This window comes from Littorina saxatilis, linkage group LG6 (genome assembly GCF_037325665.1).
Source record: "Littorina saxatilis isolate snail1 linkage group LG6, US_GU_Lsax_2.0, whole genome shotgun sequence".
NCBI lineage: Eukaryota > Metazoa > Mollusca > Gastropoda > Littorinimorpha > Littorinidae > Littorina > Littorina saxatilis.
This window is the reverse complement of record NC_090250.1, coordinates 36,534,639-36,556,340: the sequence shown is the minus strand read 5'-3', so window position 1 is coordinate 36,556,340 and position 21,702 is coordinate 36,534,639. Positions and strand designations below refer to the sequence as shown.

Genomic DNA, 21,702 nt, shown 5'->3' with positions numbered 1-21,702 from the left:
TTATCACCGTCAGTTTTCTTGTCCCTTTTAAACGTAAAGGCAAAAATGAAACTGACACTGCAGCATGTTTTTAGATTGCTAGTGTTTTACTTTCTCCATCTGTGGATGTATGTATATATATATATATCTATGTTCAGACGACAGTTTCCAGTAGTGACTTGCAATCGCGATTCTCGGTTTTTGTTTTGTTTAGATTTTTTCTCTCGTCGAAGCAGTTACTTTCTCTGATTTTTGCCTTGACTTTTAAACAGGTTTCCACTTGAAACTTTCCTCCGCTTGTACGTCTACCCGTAGGGCAAGGAAGAATGTTGCGTTCACACACCAACAGTGTCTGTAACAAGCGACTGACCGCTTGTTCTCAGCGGAAGTGACGTCACTAACAACCGTCTCTGACCCACAACGGTGTCATTGCAACTAGATGAGCGCCTGTAATGTCGTCATTCTGGACATAAAGACTGGTTGTGTAGGTGTCGGTCACCCAACTATTATAGCTCAGGAGCGTCGGTACCTGCTGGCCAAGCCACGACAAGACAAGACATTACAAGACATGACAAGACAAGGTGTCTGCCATTATGATTGAATGTGTGCATTTTTCTGTTGGAAGAGTCATTCAGTTAGGCCTAAAAATAATGTAAGCATCAGATAGAGTTGGTGCCCTAAATAATTGCAGTGTACCATGATATCGATATCAATCAATAAATCAACCAGTCAGGTTGATACATCGGAATAGAAATAACCAGACAGAGAAAAACACAGTAGTGCATGCAGCGAATATAATCAGTCGACATTCTGTTAGTGAACCGATTGGCCGCCTCAGATGTGGTCGACATCTTTTTCCCGTCTATTTCATTTAGTCAGATTTTTTAATTTATTGATTAATTGATTTATGCACTGATTGCTTTGTTTACTGATTGATTAATTCATTGATTGATATTTTTATTTCCAAATTAGACATTTATTTCCAACGAATATTTGCGTCTCAAATCCCCTGTTAGTAAGACTGTTAACTACTTGTCTCCGTACAGGCTACCTTGCAACAAAGAATGCACCTTGGAATGTAAGGCAGACCTCCATCTAACAACTGCTCCACAGGTGCCTGGGGACGGGTTGGCGGGCGGGTGCGCCAGGTGACAAAATGACCCCTTTTCCTCCCGTGTTCTCACACAACATGCTACCCTCCTGCCTTCACTCTTCGTACTCGTATCCCCCCCCCCTCTCCCCCTCCCACCACTTACATATTGTCTCTCACCCCTACTAACCCCCACTAACGGCGTCGTCTCTCACCTCCACCCCCTCATTTATCCAACTAAGCGTTTGGAAGACAAGGGCCCCTTTTCATTGTTGCGAAGCTAAAGGGCGTGTGTACTGTTCGTTTTGCCACCAATCCCAGCTGGACTTAAGGCAAAAAAAAAAAATTGTCTGTTTCTGGTCACCCGACCGACCCTAAATTTCGGCGCCGACCCTAAACTTTTTTTTTTCCAAACTCAAAAATTTTTATTTATTTTTTGGTGGTAAAGGACAGGGTGAGAAAATGAACAACAAAAACGTGTGAAAACGAAAGTCCGCTGACGATTTGTAAATGTGTTGAGTGTCTTGTCTCTATGTATAGTGAATCCAGTCTCTTTGCGCGATTTTTAAAGTTAGTTTTATTGGTCTGCATTTGGGGTAAAAAAAAACAAATTAAAAAAAATTAAACAAAAAATCCCGACCTACCGACCCTATTTTTTTTAGCCATGTTACCAGAAACAGACAATTTTTTTTTTTTGGCCTAAAGCGATTAAAGGCATTTTTCTCAGTTTGTTCTCACTTGAGGTCTTGTTTGGTTTCGCAGTCCTTTTTTTTCACGGTGGACTGAACACGTTGAAAGGGAGGCTGTGATTGGTTTTGTCTTTGTCACTTGAAGTGTATACTATTGCGGACGACGGTGGTAGTACTGACGTTGTAGTAGTGGTGTAAACTGCTTCCCTGAGTCAGTCGCAGGTGTTGAGACTTGATGCGACTTTGTTTATTTTGCTTGTTGGTTTGTATGTTTGTTTGTGGGTTGTTGTTGTTTTTCTGTCGTCATTTCTTGGTCGTAGCCAACAGGTTGAAGATGACGTGGATAGAGAGAGACGGGGGAAAGAGAGAGAGTGAGAGGGCTTGAGAAAGAAAGAGGGAGAGAGAGAGAGAGAGAGAGAGAGAGAGAGAGAGAGAGAGAAAAGAGAGAGAGAGAGAAAGAGAGAGTGTTTGTGTATGTGTGTCTGCGTGCGTGCGTGCGTCCGTCCGTGAGTACGTCCGTACATGCGTACATGCGTGCATAAGTGCATGTGTGCGAATGTGCACGAGCTTGTTTGCGTGCGTGTGCACCAAAATCCAGAATTAAATTCGCACGAAAGCTATTGAAACAAAAAAAAGCGTCCTTATGCTTTCTCGACGACAGGTATCTAAACTGGAAAAGCAGTATCCTCGCTGCTATGATGCCAACAAAGCGAGCGGAGAGAGAGAAAGAGAGAGAGAGAGAGATCGAGCAGCAGCTGCAGTTTCATTGTAGCTGCGCTGTTGTTGTCGCGTTGGCTCAGAGGTATCACGACAACATGGATACTCTGGATGTAGCAGACTTGGTTCGTTTGAGCGTACGCTCTTGGCTTTATTCCTGGTTGAAGTTGGAAATATAAAATAAACCACACCATGCCATCCCCACTACACCCTCGCCCTCTCTATTTTGTCTACTCCTCGGTAAACTTATATACACAGGCTGTTTTGTTCGTCTGCACTCTCTACATTACCCTTTTTACATTTAGTCAAGTTTTGACTAAATGTTTTAACATAGAGGGGAAATCGAGACGAGGGTCATGGTGTAGGTGTGTGTCTGTGCGTTATGTTATATGAAGTCTTATATCGCGCGCGTATCTCCAGACTCGGACTCAAGGCGCAGGGATCTATTTATGCCGTGTGAGATGGAACTTTTTACACAATACATCACGCATTCACATCGACCAGCAGATCGCAGCCATTTCGGCGCATATCCTACTTTTCACGGCCTATTATTCCAAGTCACACGGGTATTTTGGTGGACATTTTTTTATCTATGCCTATACAATTTTGCCAGGAAAGACCCTTTTGTCAATCGTGGGATCTTTAACGTGCACACCCCAATGTAGTGTACACGAAGGGACCTCGGTTTTTCGTCTCATCCGAAAGACTAGCACTTGAACCCACCACCTAGGTTAGGAAAGGGGGGAGAAAATTGCTAACGCCCTGACCCAGGGTCGAACTCGCAACCTCTCGTTTCCGAGCGCAAGTGCGTTACCACTCGGCCACCCAGTCCATATGTGCGTGTGTGTGTAGATCTAGAGCGATTCAGACCAAACTACTGGACCGATCTTTATGAAATTTGACATGAGAGTTCCTGGGAATGATATCCCCGGACATTTTTTCATTTTTTCGATAAATACTTTTGATGACGTCATATCCGGCTTTTTGTAAAAGTTGAGGCGGCACTGTCACACCCTCATTTTTTAATCAAATAGATTGACATTTTTGTAAAGCAATCTTCGACGAAGGCCGGACTTCGGTATTGCATTTCAGCTTGGTGGCTTAAAAATTGATTAATGACTTAAGTCATTAAAAATCTGAAAATTGTAATTAAAATGTTTTTTTTATAAAATGATCCAAATTTACGTTCATCTTATTCTTCATCATTTTCTGATTCCAAAAACATATAAATTTTTTATATTTGGATTACAAACAAGCTCTGAAAATTAAAAATATAAAAATTATGATTAAAATTCATTTTTCGAAATCGATTTAAAAACAATTTCATCTTATTCCTTGTCGGTTCCTGATTCCAAAAACATATAGATATGATATGTTTGGATTAAAAACACGCTCAGAAAGTTAAAACGAAGAGAGGTACAGAAAGCGTGCTATGCAGCACAGCGAAACCACTACCGCGCTGAAAAGGCTCGTCAGTTTCACTCCGTTTTGCACAAGCGGCGGACTACGGTCATTGTGAAAAAAATGCAGTGCGTTCAGTTTCATTCTGTGAGTTCCACAGCTTGACTAAATGTAGTAATTTCGCCTTACGCGACTTGTTATGATTTTTATTTACGTCAGTTACACATTCGATGTGTGTTTCATCTATATACTCGTATATTCCTGCGTTCGTCACAGTTGCGTTCTTTATTTTCTAGACACACATTTTCCCCTTGTTACGAGCACATATTTGTTTATTTGCTTCCATCACAAGAGATCGATGCGCTAATCTTGAGAAATGTTGACAAGCGCACTCGTCACATTCGACATTTTACGGGGATTTTGTGCAAATCTCGCTCCTTGTTCCGCGAATAGAATGGTTGCTGTTTCGCACTTAGAATGCTTAGTGTTCAATTATAAGAATGCTTAGTGTAACCATGATTATTCGAAAATGCTTAGTATTCTACGATGAGAATAGTCAATGGTGTTCCACGAAGAGAGTGCTTTTTGGTACATTTTCAATATGCTAAGTATTCCATGACAAAAATGCTTAGTATTCCACGAAGAAAATGCTTATTGTTACTGGATGAGAGTGCTTAGTGTTACATTATTAGTATTCCACAATAAAATTGCTTATTATTCCAATAAGACAATGCTTAGTGTTAGATTGCTAGAATCTGTAGTAGTCCGGCCAAGAAGAGAATGCTTATATATTACATTAATAAAATGCTTACAATGGTATTCAACGATGAGAATGCTCCAGTAGTGTCATATTATAAGAATGGCTCGTACTCCACGAACATAATGCTTAGTATTACATTACTGATTTTACATTATTATATTCCACGGTGAAAATGCTCATTGTTACTTTATCAGGAAGGTCAAATAGTATTCCACTAGCGGTGAATGCTTAGTGTTTAGCTAAATTAACTATTACCTGCTGGTGCCAGTTTGGCGATCAACATGTTAAATGCTTGGCGTTCCACCGTTTGGTTGAGCGGAGGGGGGTAAAAAAACCAACCTCCCCCGTAATCTCTCCAACTGCACACAACTTGAAGTAGGCAGGCTTCAGGCCTACTTTACAACACGTGTACATGTTTGACAACACTCAGATCGCGGCACGAGCGAGCTATAATCGCGGCTTCTGATTGGTTGGGGAGTGACAAAAGGGGAGGGGCTACGCCTTTACAATCGCGGCCCGCAGGGGGGAGGGCTCGGGGAAGGAAAAGCAAGTCTTTCCAACAGCGGCGATTTAGTTGAAACGGAACGGGGGTATACGGCGCGCGCGTCGGAGCATGTGGCAGTGTTTTGTAGTGGGACAGTAGCACCTGAAACGACCTCCCCCTCCCCTCTCCCAAGTCCTACGACAGGTGACCACCCCCTCCCTCCCCAGCACCTCCACCCTGAGTCTCGTGCAGTGACACCGGAGATCCCCTCTTACTGACTTCATACTGCTGCCCCCTTCCCACAGAACGCACGCGGATCAGATCATCGGGAGGATAATAAACACTACTATACCTCTTCACAGTTCTCGTGGTTCCAGTTTTCCTCTCTCAGTTCCGGACACAGGCCAATGCTGCCAGTGCCAAGATCGAACGCTCTTTGATTGCTAAGAAACAAAGCTCTGCTACTGTGGAGATAACACTGCAGGAAGGATTGTCTTGTGGTTCTATTGTTTCTTCAAGGATTTTTTTTTTCGCTCCGTCCCTCTGCGAGGAATACTGGAAAAAGTGATTTCGTGGAACTGTAGTGTTGACAGTGTGAGTGAGAGAGGAAGAGTATAGTGTTCAATCCTTGGAGTAACTCTCAACGTTCTCTTGCTTCCTTCTGCGCGTGATTTGACACGGTAGGGTTTTCTATTGTCTTTTGAATCCTTGTGTGAAGTGTTGATGGTGTGGTTTGAAATGGGAGTGTGATTGTGTGTGTGTGTGTGTGTGTCACAGTGTGTATGTGTCACACTGAGTGTGTGTGTATGTGTGTGTGTGTGTGTGTGTGTGTATGTGTGTGTGTGTGTGTGTGTTTGAATGTGTGTGTGTGTGAGTGTTTGGATGTGTGTGTGTGTGTGTCGCACACGTGTATGTGTGTGTGTGTGTATGTGTGTGTGTGTGTGTGTGTGTGTGTGTGTGTGTGTGTGTGTGTGTGTGTGTGTGTGTGTGTGTGACGTGCAAATGACACTATTATCTGCCCTGTAATGAGTTTCAGATCTGATTTTGTCACAATGACTAGGTATGCTTATACATATATATGGAAAGTAACTGTCTGAGATGCATAATTATTTAACACAGTTTTAGCAACATATTCGCAATATTCTATCTTTCCCTGTTGAACAATGAATCAAGCAAGTAAATCAAGGAAGTAAGCAATCTTTTTGTTTTGCAATCGATCCGCCTATCAATAAATGATTCATCATTTTATTCATCCGTTCGTCAATATGTTCGTAGAGAGAGAGAGAGAGAGAGAGAGAGAGAGAGAGAGAGAGAGAGAGAGAGAGAGAGAGAGAGAGAGAGAGAGAGAGAGAGAGAGACGCAAGCCGAGAAGTGACACTTTTTCCCCAAGCACAGGCGAAGAGGATTCAGCCACCCCACAATGTTAGCCGTCTTGTTTCCCTATACGCTGCCAGTCACCATATACCACAGCTTTCACCATATGCCTGTTTGGCAGGTACGCAGACACAGGCTCAGACACACACACACACACACACACGCATACACACACACACATACACACACACACACACATAACACACACACACACGCTAGCACACATACGCACACATGCACACATACGTAAACATACTGAGTGAATAACGAGAAAAGGTATGGCATCCCCAAATTAAAGAGAGAGAGAGAGAGAGAGAGAGAGAGAGAGAGAGAAAGAGAAAGAGAGAGGGAGAGAGAGCATACACACAGTGAGACACACACAGTGAGACACACACAGTGAAACACACACACACACACACACACACACACACACACACACACACACACACACACACACAAACAAACAAACCAATGTCCAAGATCTACCACCCCCTTTCGCTTTTTTTGGTTTTTTGTTGTTGTTGTTAGTTTTGCTTTCAGCCCGGGTTTATTCTGAGAGTCAGTCAAACTCAAAGTTCTAAAAGCTTGATTTTGTAAACGGACTTCAGCGAACAAAAGAGCGTTTCTTTCTCAGCAACAGACATGTCTCTTATTTTCACTGCGCGGAAGTAGTACATTTTTATTGCAGGTACAAAGAGCACGGACTTAATGTGCGCACTGCTAATGTAATTAAATGTTGACCTATTTAGCTGTTTGTATTTTTAATTTTTTTTTTAAAGAAGGCAATATATGTGTATGCAGTTTATATTTATTTTTGTGTACAGACACATGCACTTTTTAAGGTTATGATCTTCGGAGAAAATAGACACAAGCGCTTATAATATATATTTTATTAGCATTTTGTTTGTGTCTTTCCTAAAAAGTGAAATTGTCTCATTCACTGTGTATTACTCTTGAAATAAACACTTCTTTCAACATTGTGTCATGAACTCCAATTATTCACTATAAGCTATGAATAAAACATCATGTCAAGGTACAGACAGTTTGAGTTTTGATAATAATGGTAATTTTCGTTCACTTATCGTCGTTGGGAAATGTCCTGCAATCTGTTAAACAGACAAATGCTGCTAGCAGAGACATAGAGAATACTACATGGCTTGCTGTGTCGTACCAGATTTACACGAGGTTTTTTTTTTAAATATTGAACTGCGAGCGAAAGCGAGCTGTTCACTATTTGAAAAAGCAACGAGTGTAAATCTGGTACGAAACAGCAAGCCATGTAGTATTCTGTTTATCCTACATACTGTACTAACGTGTATTTTACTGAAAATGTCCTGCAGTCGAAACAGCTAACTTGAAGACGCTTGTTTTGGAACCTCGATCTCTTCTAAAGCCTCGTGCAATCTATTACGTCAAAGCAAAGAAACGTCACTCTGAAAGTGTGGCGTGACGTGTTGGTTCTCAAAATTCATCGAGGGTAATTAGCGAGCGCAATTTTTTTGGTCTATTATGACGTTTGTCTCGGTGACTTTGGCATCATGAGCAGTGGAAAAACAGGTCCCTGTCAGACTTGCTTGACATGACCTCATTTACATGATACACACACGTGTGATTTGAACGATTATTATCTCACGGGTGTCTCTCTCACGTATGTAGGATAAATATATATTGATGCTATCTATGTCTCTTCTGCTAGTTATGGTATGCATTGTACTTAATGCCGGTGCACATGGCATGTTTCATTCTCATATTTTCCACAACCATGATAGGTAATGAATGACATAAAAGTCAACCGTATGTCAGGATGACACTCTTCAGTGCGTGGAGTCTCAAATTGGCATCGTTGTGTTTGAAGTAATAGCTTGGTCTACCAAGCTATTGATTTTCAACGTTGAGAAGAAAATACTCTGTTCTATGTGATTTTCACAACACATAATTATATTACCTGTATAAGTTTACGAATAATAAATACATATACACATAAAAGTAAGTCAAACGAACGTCAAAACGGCATCTCAGCTCTAGATGGTAGAATCTCTTGGATTTTGTTAGTGACACAGTTTTGTTTGCAGAATCTCTGGGATAATGTTAAAGAAGCATCAAATTCTTGATAACCAAGGAGTCTCTCTATGCACTGCTGTAACCAGTTTCAACACTTTGGTTAGCCACATTTGAAACCGTTTGTTGGTGGAAATAATCCTTGCAATCTCCTTGTGTGTAGTTTAAAAAAATTGTTTTGGTCTTTTTAATTTTGTTTCAAGGATGTTTCGTGAATCAGACCTTAATTTCGGGAAAAAGAAAAAACACAGTGACAAAATTATATTGTGTACTGAAATTCGATCATGTCACAATATATTCAGACGGAAACGGATGTGAAAATTCCCGTCGATTTGTTTGTCCCTTTTTGCGAACACAGAACATACAATTAAGCAAATAAATAAAGTACACAAATAGTTCATCAGCAAAAGTGATGTCGCGTGTCAAACTCTTCAAGACATGCAACTTGATGATCATTTTCCCTTTTCAGAAAATAAACTTCAAGTTACAGTTCTTGTGATCTTTGATACCACCTGAAAAGCAGTTTTAAGCAAGAATTGATCATATCAGCACAACAAAACAAACAAACAGATTTACTAGAATGGAAACAAAATGTGTTAATGATAGTTGTGATACAGACATGAGAACGTCAAATTGTGACATTATGTCAAATTGCTTGATTTCATCGCGGAGACTTGCAAGATGAGCAATACATTTCACTGCTGTGTCGTTTCGTGCGTGTTTGTTTGTTTGTTTGCTTAACGCCCAGCCGACCACGAAAAGCCATATCAGGGCGGTGCTGCTTTGACATTTAACGTGCGCCACACACAAGACAGAAGTCGCAGCACAGGCTTCATGTCTCACCCAGTCACATTATTCTGACACCGGACCAACCAGTCCTAGCACTAACCCCATAATGCCAGACGCCAGGCGGAGCAGCCACTAGATTGCCAATTTTAAAGTCTTAGGTATGACCCGGCCGGGGTTCGAACCCACGACCTCCCGATCACGGGGCGGACGCCTTACCACTAGGCCAACCGTGCCGGTTTTCGTGCGTGTTGCATTAAAGTTTAGTTGATGGCTTTCAAATGTAACGTAATGGTTTCACCTAGCTGGTGAAATCATCTCGTGATCCGTTTGACATTCTTTGCTTTGTTTTTCAAGCAAAATGCGTTTTACAGGCATTTCAGTTCCGTGGGTGTTACGTACAATCTGCGATATCGATCCGACCACTGCTCCACCACCCCACCTATCATGTTACACACAATGGAAAGAAAACATAATTTCAGTCAACTCCTGCGATGGCAAAAGAAATCAATAATTTAATTACAAAGTAGAATTCAAAGGTATCTTTTACTTTCTGCTTGCAGATGCAACAGCGAACCATGATCTGACCTCCGACCTTTGACCGCTGGCAGCTATGGGGGTCCTGTCACAGCAGCCCCTTCACCACCCTCACCCTCACTCCCTGCCTCGCAGACACCCCGGTCTCTTCCGCACCATGATGCACGTGCTTCTCTTCGCCCTGATGGCCTGGCCCCAGGTGGCAGAGGCTCTGGTCTACACAATCCCCGAAGAACAGCCTCCTGGCAGCCACATCGGCAACCTGGCGGAAGACACCGACCTGGAGCAGTACGTCAGCAGCGACAGCATTAACAACCTCCGCTACAGCTTCTTGGCCGGCGAGACGTCCTACACCAGCCTCTTCCGTCTGGACGAGGCCACCGGTGACCTCAGCATTGCTAGAACAGGGCGCGTGGACCGTGAGGAAGTGTGTCGCTACGCCAAGCAGTGCGTCCTGCCCCTAAAGGTCGCCATCCAGTCCACGCTTAACCAGTTCTTCAGGAAGGTCTCCCTGGACATCAACGTCACCGACATCAACGACAACGCCCCGACCTTTCCGGACAAGTCCGCCGAGGTCGTCATTTCAGAGTCTGTCGGCATCCCTTCCACCTTCCCGCTGATGTCTGCGGTAGATCTGGACATGGGTGTAGACAACGGACTGAAGGGGTACGAACTGATCCCCGCGGGCGGACCCTTCGGACTGTCCTTCACGCCAGGTAGCCCCAACCTTCTGCTGGTGGTGCAGCGACCCGACCTGGACCACGAGCGACAGGAGAGCTACCAGGTTCAGGTCATCGCCCGTGACGGCGGCAGCCCTCCCCGACAGGGTACCCTGCTCGTCAACATCACCGTCAGCGACGAGAACGACAACAAGCCCGTCTTCACCGAGCCCTCCTATGCCGTGACGGTGGACGAGGACGTTGCTAAGGGTTACGTGCTCATCGCGGTGACCGCCACTGACAGAGACTCTGGGGACAACGGGAGGGTCCGCTACCGCCTCAGTCCCCAGCAGTCCCAGACCGTCCTGTCCATGTTCCATGTGAACCCCGCTACAGGGGAGCTGACGGTCGCTGGGGACATCGAGAACGGTGAGCAGGAGAGCTACAACATCACGGTGGAAGCCACGGACATGGGCGCCCAGCCCTTCACCACTAGCACCATCGTGACCGTCACTGTGAGGGATACCATCAACAGTCCGCCCAGAATGACCGTCAGTCTCCTGGCCGGTACGTTTCGGTTGTGAATCCGTGATGCTGCGTCGATATGTGTGTGTGTGCGGGGTGTGTGTGGTGTGTGTGTGTGTGTGTGTGTGTCTCACCCATCCTCTCTCCCTCTCTTTCTCTACCTCTCCCTCTCTCACCCTTTTCCTCTCTTTATTTCTCTCTCTCCTCTCTCTCCCTCTCTCCCTCTCTCTGTCTCTCTGTGTCTGTGTGTGTGTGTGTCTCTCTCTCTCTCTCTCTTTCTCTCTCTCTCTCCTCTCTCCCTCTCTCTGTCTCTCTGTCTCTGTCTCTGTGTGTGTGTGTCTCTCTCTCTCTCTTTCTTTCTCTCTTTATCTCTCTCTCTCTCTCTCTCTCTCTCTCTCTCTCTCTCTCTCTCTCTCTCTCTCTCTCTCTCTCTCTCTCTCTCTCTCTCTCTTTGTAGAACTGATAAGACACACATCACGCATTTATTCCTACCCAAGAATTAGATTTTGTAATTTGTTTAAATGTTTTTTCCTCTCTCTCTTTTTTTATTTTCTTTATTTTTTTTAGAAGATTCTAAGTAATCTTATTCGCAGAACGCATTATCAAGTGTTCTTTTATTTTCTTGATATTATTTTTTTTTTAAGTGTTTGCTAATCTTGGATTTGACTTGAGTTCTTCACTTGTTTTTGGAACTTCTCGAGTTTTTCCCCTTTTTGTTTTCTTGTTTCTCGTGAAAAGTCCAAGTAATCTCACGTTCCTAATGTGATATACAAAGACGAATTTTTAATGGAATGGTTTTTTTGTCTTGCAATTCCTTTCTTTAAGTTATAGACTTTTATGTATTTAGAAAAGCTTACATTTTATCTTGATCCGCGTGCTTGCATACTGTGCACCTAGTGAGCGTATTTTATAAACACACAAAGTTTAGTTTTGTTTGACACTGAGACGCCTTGTTTGTTGATTTTGCTTTTAACGTGCATTAATTCTACGGGTGTTGTCCCCACTGAAAAATCCATTTGAATAAGCTTTTCTTTATCTTTGGATTATCTCCACTGTTGCCCTTCTTTCCGGTTTATTTTTTTCTTCTTTAATCGTGGACTTTCGCCTCCAGCTTATATTTTAAAAGTACAGAATCTTCCTTTTTCCCCGTCACAACTCTTCCGTGTACTTTTGAAACGTTCAGGAAGTGCAGAAACTTTACTTTGACTTTTGTTCGTGTTTGTTGCTACTTTAGAGAAGTTACGTTTTCTTCTGGACAGACAAGCAAACAAGCAAACGGAACGAAACAACAGCAATACATACACAAATTAATGTTTGTAGTTCGTTTTGGGAATTCACTCATTCGTGAACGTTTGCTTCGGTGTTTCATTTGTACAAAGTTTGCAAAGAAAGTAATTCAGGGCTGTTTAGTTCGGGTTTATTCCTTATTTCTGTATTGGAGAAACAAATTAAGAAAACGTATCTCCGGTTTGATTGTCAGGCAGAGCACTAAGTTTCAAAACTTTCAAAAATGAATGTTCACGTCTAGGGATCCTGCGATTTTCAGCTTCAGGTTTGCATATATATCTATATATTGTAGCCCTAGCACCCCAGGTAATATAGTGGGAGTTACATTTTACATGTGAACAAATACACCATGCAGTACAGTATCTCATGCCTCAAGTATTTATTTGTTTAAATCGGTTCCTCTGTGTGCCTATTAGTTCTTTTCTTTTCTTGTGCAGTAGTCTTACTTCTACAGAAAAGGTCTGGTTCCGATAAAGCCGGTTAGTTTTTTCTAACCATGCGTACATAGTACGCCAACTTTTTCAAAATAGCTGCCACATCTTATTTGGTTGTACTTTTGTAATTCTTTCAGGTGGAAACGGATACTCCATCATCTCTGAGTACGCTTCCATAGGCGCAGTAGTAGCACACATAGCGGTGAAGGACGGAGACAGAGGACGGAACGGTATAGTACAGTGTCAGATCGAGCGTCATCCTTACTTCGAGCTCCAGGGCTTTGACGTCAACGAGTACAAGGTTATTGTCGCGCGCTCCCTGGATCGGGAAACCGTGGCCGCTCACAACGTCACCGTGTTCTGCACGGACGCTGGGGTTCGACCCCTCACGGCCTCTGCCACGTTTGAGGTGAGGATCTTGGACGAGAACGACAACAGTCCGGTCTTCGCGCAGAACGTGTACCACGTGTACCTGCCCGAGAACAGCGTGTCGGGCATGAGCCTCATCACGGTGGTCGCCACGGACGCAGACGCTGACGAGAACGGGAAGGTGCGGTACAGCCTGCAGCCCAGCGCCAGAGGCCGCTTCATCATCAACCCGGAGACCGGCGAAATCCTCCTGAACGACGACTTTGACTACGAGCTGGAGACGAGCTTCAACTTCACGGTGGTGGCCACGGACCAGGGCAAGCGGCCCACCAGCAGCCTGGCGGAGGTCATGATCAGCGTCACCGACGTCAACGACCAGAAGCCGTCCTTCGCGCGAGACGTCTTCCCCTTCACCGTGTCCGAGTTCGCGACAAGAGGGCGGGTGGTGGGCAGGGTGACGGCCAACGACTTTGAGCGGGGAGTGAACGGGGAGGTGGTGATACTGCCGGACAGGTACTCCATCCGCGGCATCCCCTTCACCGTGCACCCCAACGGCAGCATCGAGCTGACCGGCAGCGTCGACCACGAGGACGTCACGTACTACTACTTTAAGATCATCGCCGTGGACAAGGGCCGGCCCCCGCTCAACGACACGGCGGAGGTGCAGATCACCGTCATGGACGAGAACGACAACCGCCCGCGAGTCACCAGCCCCAACGGCACCGACCTGCACCTATACGTGTCCATGGACGACGACATCGCCAAGCCCGTGACCATGATCCAGGCCGTGGACCCCGACAGCGGCCTCAACGGCCAGATCCAGTTCATCATCACCTCCCGTAACGACAGCGGCCGCTTCGACGTGGACGCCAACAGCGGGGAGGTGTTTATCACCCGGGCCTTGACTCGCACTGACGTCAGCATGTACCGCATGCAGGTGCTGGTTCAGGACTCTGGCACGCCTCCGCTACCCGCTGACCGGACTATCACGGTGTGGATCCACGCGGGCAACGGCACGCGAGGGTCCGGCGTCGGTCAAGCGTCTGACCAGTACATCCTCATCACCCTGGCCATCGTCTGCATCACCATCATCCTCAGCGCCATCATCGTGCTCATTATCGTCGTCATGCGTAGGATGGACCGCCGGCGGAAAGCCCCCTCTGGCGGGCCCATGCATATTCAAAACCCGCGTGTTTCGGGGTCGTACTCTGACAGGGTCAAGGCCGACAATATGCACAACGAGACCCTGGACGATGGGGGGCTAGGGGAGAAGGAGTACGGGGGAGGAGGGTTCGAGACTTTCGGCAAGGGGATCTGCGAGGAGGAGGAGGACTTTGGATTCTCTTCCTTCAAGGGCGGCAAGCAGGATGGAGTGTATGGCGGCAACAGTCTCTCATCCGATGACTTCAAGGTAAGAGCAATTTTTGAAAGTTGACCTTGGTTGCTTCGTTGATCTGTCCGTGTTTGAATGTGTCTGTCCGAATGTTTTCGTGTCTATTTGAGTATATTCTATTTGTGTGCTTGTGTGTGTTAGTGTGTGTGTGTGTGTGGGGGGGTGGTCTGTCTGTCTGTCTGTCTGCCTACCTGCCTACCTGTCTGCCTGTCTGTCTGCCTGTCTGCCTGTCTGTCTGTCTGTCTGTTTGTGTTGTTATGTTTCTGTAGACATATTCCACGTTTGTCAGTGTTCATGCTTATCTGATGAGTCAGTCACAACTTTGTTGTCGAATCTTCGCATTGTTTGTTTTCTAAGTTGTTATACATTGTAATTGGTTGGTTGGTTGATAGCGTGTTTGTGCAGTTATTCTGTTTAAAAAAAAAGAAACATCTTTATTTGTTCTCCTAATTTCTATTCCACGATTACCTTTGTCCTCGGCTTCTTGTCGCTGTTTCCTTCTTGGCTAGATTTTCATTCACTCAGTCAGGCTGCAAACTCAGCTCCACAATTCACTTTCTGGCACTGTTTTATTCTTTGATCCTTTGTCTGACAAAGCCTTTGACGCACAATGAACTCATTAACACTTCACGTCGCCGACTGCTGACTGACAGCTCTTCTCTGCACACTCTGAAACCCATACAGTTGATCTATCTCAGCTTTTCTTCGCTGCGAAGGCAGCATCACAAAAATAAACTTTTTGTTCGGCTCACGCATAACCTGAAAAGCTTCGCTAAAATAAACCTTGGCTTTTTATTCTGCACCAGTCACATCAAGGTAACTTAGATAAGAACGCTTCCAGACTTGAAGAGCTCAGATAGCTGGCGATGGGGAGAATAACAAATTTATCTCCTACACGCCCGGATGAAGAGTTCGGAAAAGGGAGATAAGTATAAGCACGCTTGCTGAAGAGAGAACGATGGAGTTCTTTTAGATATTGGGAAACGTGCTTGGCGAAAAGCAGGATGGTTTGTTTGGACGTTTCTTGAAGAAACTGTGGATTGTAATTTGTTTGAATACCACAGCGACTCAGATATATAGAGTGCCGTATTGTAACGAGGAATCCATTTTGTTTTTTGGTTTTTTTCTTGTAGAATGTACTATCATTTTATTTCATGTCACGCTTTGGCCAAGAATGAATTGAGCCTAAACTGCACACGTTTGTTTTTTAAATTGTTAACGTACTTTTAGGATTCTGATGATGTTTTTTGTCTACTTCGTAATGTGAATATTTTCCACTAATTTAGTTGAACCAGGTGTGGCGTCTTGACAGATTCAGTCAAAAATTGAACAACACATTACTTTTGACGTTTTCAGAGTCTTGGTTGCTACTCGCGTAAACGTTGCTTGTTTAGTTGTCGATAATTGTATCAGCAACAAAACGAGAGCACACTTAATATAAGCTTAGCTTGTTGTGTGGTCACAAATGTTTATATCGCATATATACATGCCACCCTGTGTTTCCTTAATAAAATCTTGTTTAAATCAAAACGAGAGCTCTTGATACCTATTTGTTAAAGACACGCTGCTTTCCTTGTAAATGAGTTCGGCTCATCAGCTCAGATCTGGCAATGCTTTTACATGGAATAAGACCATCTTTTACATGGAATAAGACTATCTGACCATCTTTTACATGGAATAAGACCCTCTTTTACATGCAATAAGACCATCTTTTACATGGAATAAGACCATCTTTTACATGGAATAAGACCATCTTTTACATGGAATAAGACCATCTTTTACATGGAATAAGACCATCTTTTACATGGAATAAGACCATATTTTACATGGAATAAGACCATCTTTTACATGGAATAAGACCATCTTTTACATGGAATAAGACCATCTTTCACTTGGACGCATACCAGAAATAAACCGCCTGGGTGTTCAGGGGCGAATTAGGGGGTTGGTTACATTGCTTCCGGACCCCCCCCCCCCCCCCCCCCGGTTGTCAAAAAAAGATTTAATACTAACTTTAAAAGAAATAATGAGTGGCTGCTGACACCAGTTGATCCTATGGATGGTCTGATCTGAGATGGTTAGCTGAACTGTTTTCCAAGGAAGAAGTGTGTATTTAATGCTGCTGTGGTACAGGTTCTTTTTCCGAGTTCACGCAATAAGCCTTAATTGTGTCGCGTACGTCATAACATGCTTGCCGATCAAACGGTCGCTTCCATTTGTGTTGTCCTTGCCCTGAACTTTGCGTGATGTGTTTCGTTCAATGATGAATGCTTCAGCAGTTGTCAGCGACGGTTCAAATAACAAAAACAAAACAAAAATCATTTGTGGAAATACTGCCCGCTTAGTTGGGAGTAAATTAACTTCGTTTCACTGTGGGTTCTATGAATAATGAGTGTGTCCCACATTTCAGATCTCTGTAAGTTAAAGAGAGTTAAAGAATAAATGTGCCATTTCCGTTGTGAAATTGATGTGAACAATCAATCCCTCCCATCTCCTCCGGCCAAACCTACGCAGCGCAGCTCTCTCTTTTTTGCGTACTCTCCACCATATAGAAGGATTGACAAAAGGAAAAGGACACATGTCGTGGATTTTCCATATCTGATACGCTTTGTAAGAGTTCTCTCTTAAAATATGAATGTTAACTTGGTGATAACAAACTCGTTGCATCCTGTTTTCTTGGCAGAAACGCGAAGCGATATAATTTCCACTGATGCGCCAACAAACCTTTTTGCGTTCCTGTAAGCTCTTAGCTTGTGCTTGTTTTCCTATAACGACGCTGGTTGGTGTCGTGTGTAATGAAGAAAACAGCAGTTGTTTAAACCAAAACCTTTTTAGCATCCAGTTTGGCCGGCGTCGACAGCAGTAAACGACATAGGCGTAAAGTAAATGGGAGGAAAACACAGTTAAACCTCTACCGGTATTTCCCGCATTTGAACAAGGTTTCGAACCCGTCGATATAGCTTGTGACACCTCCCCTGCCTTTGCTACGCTACGTTAAATTTCTTTGACGCTTTCTGAGGCCCTCTTATTCGCCTGCTTTCATGTTTCCTGCCACCCTCAACTGAGGCTTTACCCGCGTTTTTGTGCTTAGGGGGCCTAGTCAGCTGGAACTAATGACGTCACGGGATTCTGCGTTCTTTGAAGTTGGCGTACTTTAAGTACCAAACAAAATGGTGGAGATGTATAGAACTCAATGCGTTGGTTGTAAGGGAATGTGTCGAAAGTCTGTTGGCAGAATTCCGAGTCACATTGCAATTGAGATACAATGAACCAACACCCGTTGTGTATGTCGTACCGGTTGATACTAAAATGGAAAGGTTTTCTGTCGCATGCAACTTTCTTCTGTCATATGCCATTGGTAGCGTTTCATAAAAAGTTGATTATGACCAACTCGACACTAAGGTTGAATAGATATTTCAATGAGGGTGTCACAGGCGGTGTCACTGACCCAAACATCGGCACCACCATCTTTATCTCCCCCTCTCTCCCATGAACGAGGGCTGGATGTAAAAAAGCACCTGTTTGCTTATGCCATTACCCTCGTTAATAAAGAATTTGTCATTGTCATTGTCTCTCTCTCTCTCTCTCTCTCTCTCTCTCTCTCTCTCTCTCTCTCTCTCTCTCTCTCTCTCTCTCTCTCTCTCTCTCTTACACCCATTCTCTTTCTCTCTCTCTCTCTCTCTCTCTCTCTCTCTCTCTCTCTGTGCATCTCTCTCTCTCTCTCTTTCTCTCTCTCTCTCTCTCTCTGTGCATCTCTCTCTCTCTCTCTCTCTCTCTCTCTCTCTCTCTCTCTCTCTCTCTCTCTCTCTCTCGTGCCTGCTTTCTTCATGCCCCCACCCTCGTCCTCTCTCGTTTGACCTTGCATAGACTCATCCATGAGATGACACGCGTTGCAACAAAGCCATGGCGCACGTTACCCTCTCCCCCTGAAACAATCCAACTCGCCACGCAGATAATCAGCGCAAAGGGGACTCGGTCCGTCCCAGAAAATATTAACGAGGAAGAAAAAATCCTGTGCCAGTGAGCAAAATCTAATCAAGCGCATGCGCAATCAAATGAAGTCTCCCGAGATTCGGGGAGCGTGCCCTCCATTGCCTAATAACCTGTGTCGTTGTCACTGAGCGGCGTTGCTCGCTTGAACATCCTGTCTGGGGCGGAGGATTGTGCCCATCCCCTGCTCTCCTCATCCCCTTGCCACCTCCCCCCTTTTCCAACCTCCCTGTCCTCATTTCTACTCTTTCAGAGCTAGGGGAATTGTTTTTCCTGTCTCTTTCTCTCTCTGGTCAGGCCTTCCCTCTCTCGTTCCATTCGCGTAGCAGCCTGCTTTGTGTCCCCATCTGTGTTGTTTTTGGGGTCGGATTTACTGTCCACCCAAAGCTTTTATTGTTTTCAGTGCTGTCTAAAAACCCGGTATCTGCCCTAATTCAGGGGATTTGGGTCGTTCTGGATTCGATTCCCGCCACCTCTGTCTTTTCCTCCGCTGCGGGACGATAAGTGATTTTTGTTCCATTACAAACGCTGTCTTTGTGGTTGCGTGCTCAGGTCGCTCACGACATCTTTTAAAGACTTCTCTCTCGACCACAAAACTCTCTGAAACGGAGCCATTTGTGTTGCTGAAATGTGATTGCAACTCATTCCTGTTGGCCAAAATCTGATTGCATTTCATTTACCATGTTGCCGAAATCCAATTCAAACTCATTTCTGTTTTGCACAATCTTATTTGTGTGTTGGAAAAATCTGGTAACGAATCATTTGCGTTGCTGAAATCTCCGTGTTTTTTTTTTTTTTTAAATATCTTCTTCAAGGTTCGCTTCCTGGCCAGCATTACTTTGTTTCATGAATTATTATCGGGAAACCGCACCAACCCGCACATCTTCGCGATAATCACAACGACGGTCCTCAGTCAGCATCCCATCGCTCTAACGCCGTAGCCGATTGCGCGTTGAAATTTTAATCACATTTCATCATCCTCGCCTCATTGACTCCTGCGGGCCAGCTGTATAGTTTTCTCTTCCATCAAATTATATAGCGTCTCTCTTTGCCATGGTCTCTGTCTCTCAGTCTCTGTCTCTCAGTCTCTGTCTCTCAGTCTCTGTCTCTCAGTCTCTGTCTTTCAGTCTCTGTCTCTCAGTCTCTGTCTCTCAGTCTCTGATCTGTCTCTCAGTCTCTGTCTTTATCTGTCTATGTCTCCGTGTTTGGCTCTCGTTCTTTTTGTCTGTCTTGCCATCTGTCTCTCAGACTATGTCTTTCCGTCCCCCCTCTCTCTCTCTCTCTTTCTCTCGCGGTCTTTCTGGGCTTTTGTCTGTTTTACTCCTTGTGTGTCTGGCTGTCTGTCCCTCTGTCCGTCCGTCCGTCTGTCTGTCTGTCTGTTTGTCTCTGTCTCTCTGTCTCTCTGTCTCTGTCTCTGTCTCTCTCTGTCTCTCTCTCTCTCTCTGTTAACATAAATGTTCGTTACAAACATCTTCTGCCTGGTCATATATCTCCTGTTCCTCCTTCAACATCTACGCCCCCCCCCCCCCCCCCCCCCTCCCTCCCATCCCGCCTTCGTCTATTTCCCGAGAACTTGTCGTCTTCCGCTTGGACTGGGACTGTCTTGATTCTTACAGTCCCCGCATCTCCCACCTCCACCCCCCACACACACCCATATCCTTTTCTCAAAACGACGTTGTTAATTTATGTGTTGTGCTACCATGCGACCTAGGGCCACAAAACACGGATCTGAGGATTTGTTGCTTCTGACCCTCATGTCATTGTAAAGCGCTTAGAGCTTCTAGGTAAGCGCTCTATAAGTTTCCATTATTATTATTATTATTATCCCCATTCCTACCCGTATTCCCCGAGCAGGTCCATTTCCGCCCCTCTCCCATCTGCTCCTATCCGCCCCCATCCCCCAACCCTACCCCTACCGCCATAGCTAACCCATCACGAACTCTGAGATCCCCCTGCTTGCCCATTGCCGACATTACCACCTGATTACTGTGACAAAACTGCAAGCCCGGTCCTGCACCGAACACCACGAGGTCCATTCTCTATCTCGCTCTTCTCATCACAGTGCGAGAGAGAGGCGGCCGCAGATTTTAAGCGCCCCATGATTACGCGTCAATAAAATCTTTATGAGCTTCTTTGGAATGGAACCCTCGCCTCTCGGGGATTAAAGCCCCATAGGACCCTCCTGGCCCCTCCGCCCTCGTTTACATCTTTTATGGAGATTCCCCATCACCCGGCCCGGGCACGGATTCCCAATCCGCGTCTAGTTTTCTGCCTCCGGTCCGTGAACCTGCTGGGGGCATCCAATCCAGGTTTTTCTGCCCTCCGAGCTAGTTGCGCTTGCCGCGTTGATGAATTGGAATCCAGGTTTCTTTGTCACTTTTCTCTGGGAGAATTTTAAGAGTTGTTTCTCGAAACTAATGTTTCTCTCCTGTGCCCTCTTCTGGCATTCTGTTCACGTCACACGTAATCAGTTTAACGGGTCCGCCTGACTTTGCACAACCAAAAATGATGTTCTGTTGTTAGTGTTCTTTTCTGTTCCGCTTCTTTTCCCGTTTCTTGTTTTGTCATTCGGCTCAGTCTTAATTTATGCATTTCATTTTGTTTATTTTGTTTATGAGTTCAAACCGGGGACAATCAAGCGGCTTGATTATAAGCCGTTCTTCATCTTTTAAGTTTCACATTGTGAAATGTGAAGTTCTGAACGTTGTACTTTATTGTCAATGGAAGAGCGGCCAGATCTTTCACAGGTACTGATTCACTTTCAATGGTACTAACATCGATAACGTTTTAGTCCTGTGCCAAGCCGGCTCCAAGATTTAGGAAAACATGATAAAGTAAGCTCATAAAACTGTATTCTGTGAACGAGAAGAACTAGACTATATATTTCGTTTGCAAGCAATCCGGCGAGAACACCCTACTGCGCTGGTTTCATACCTTCTCATTCAAAAACTAAACTTATCTCATCCCCCTCTTTGTTCTCAGCATAATCCTGTTCCTTCTGTCTGTCTGTCCTTGTCGGTCGGTCGGTCGGTCTCTCTCTCTCTCTCTCTCTCTCTCTCTCTCTCTCTCTCTCTCTCTCTCTCTCTCTCTCTCTCTCTCTCTCTCTCTCTCTCTTTCTCTCTCTTTCTCTCTCTCTTTCTCTCTCTCTCTCTCTCTTTCTCTCTCTCTAT

At 44.7% G+C, this 21,702-nt stretch overlaps 2 protein-coding genes across 2 annotated transcripts in view; one reads left to right on the top strand and one right to left on the bottom strand.

Annotated features, from left to right (window-relative positions):
- Nucleotides 1-21,702, bottom strand: part of LOC138969130 (sodium- and chloride-dependent glycine transporter 1-like) — a gene marked incomplete in the record, with an annotated part of 204,892 nt that overhangs the window by 1,347 nt on the left and 181,843 nt on the right.
- Nucleotides 5,463-21,702, top strand: part of LOC138969128 (protocadherin gamma-A10-like) — an 87,006-nt gene continuing 70,766 nt past the window's right edge. Inside the window, exons 1-3 of the mRNA XM_070341846.1 lie at nucleotides 5,463-5,800; nucleotides 9,902-11,101; nucleotides 12,918-14,560. Of these exons, the coding sequence (XP_070197947.1) occupies nucleotides 9,952-11,101; nucleotides 12,918-14,560 (2,793 nt within the window). The 5' untranslated portion in view covers nucleotides 5,463-5,800; nucleotides 9,902-9,951. The remainder of the gene's footprint in view (nucleotides 5,801-9,901; nucleotides 11,102-12,917; nucleotides 14,561-21,702) is intronic.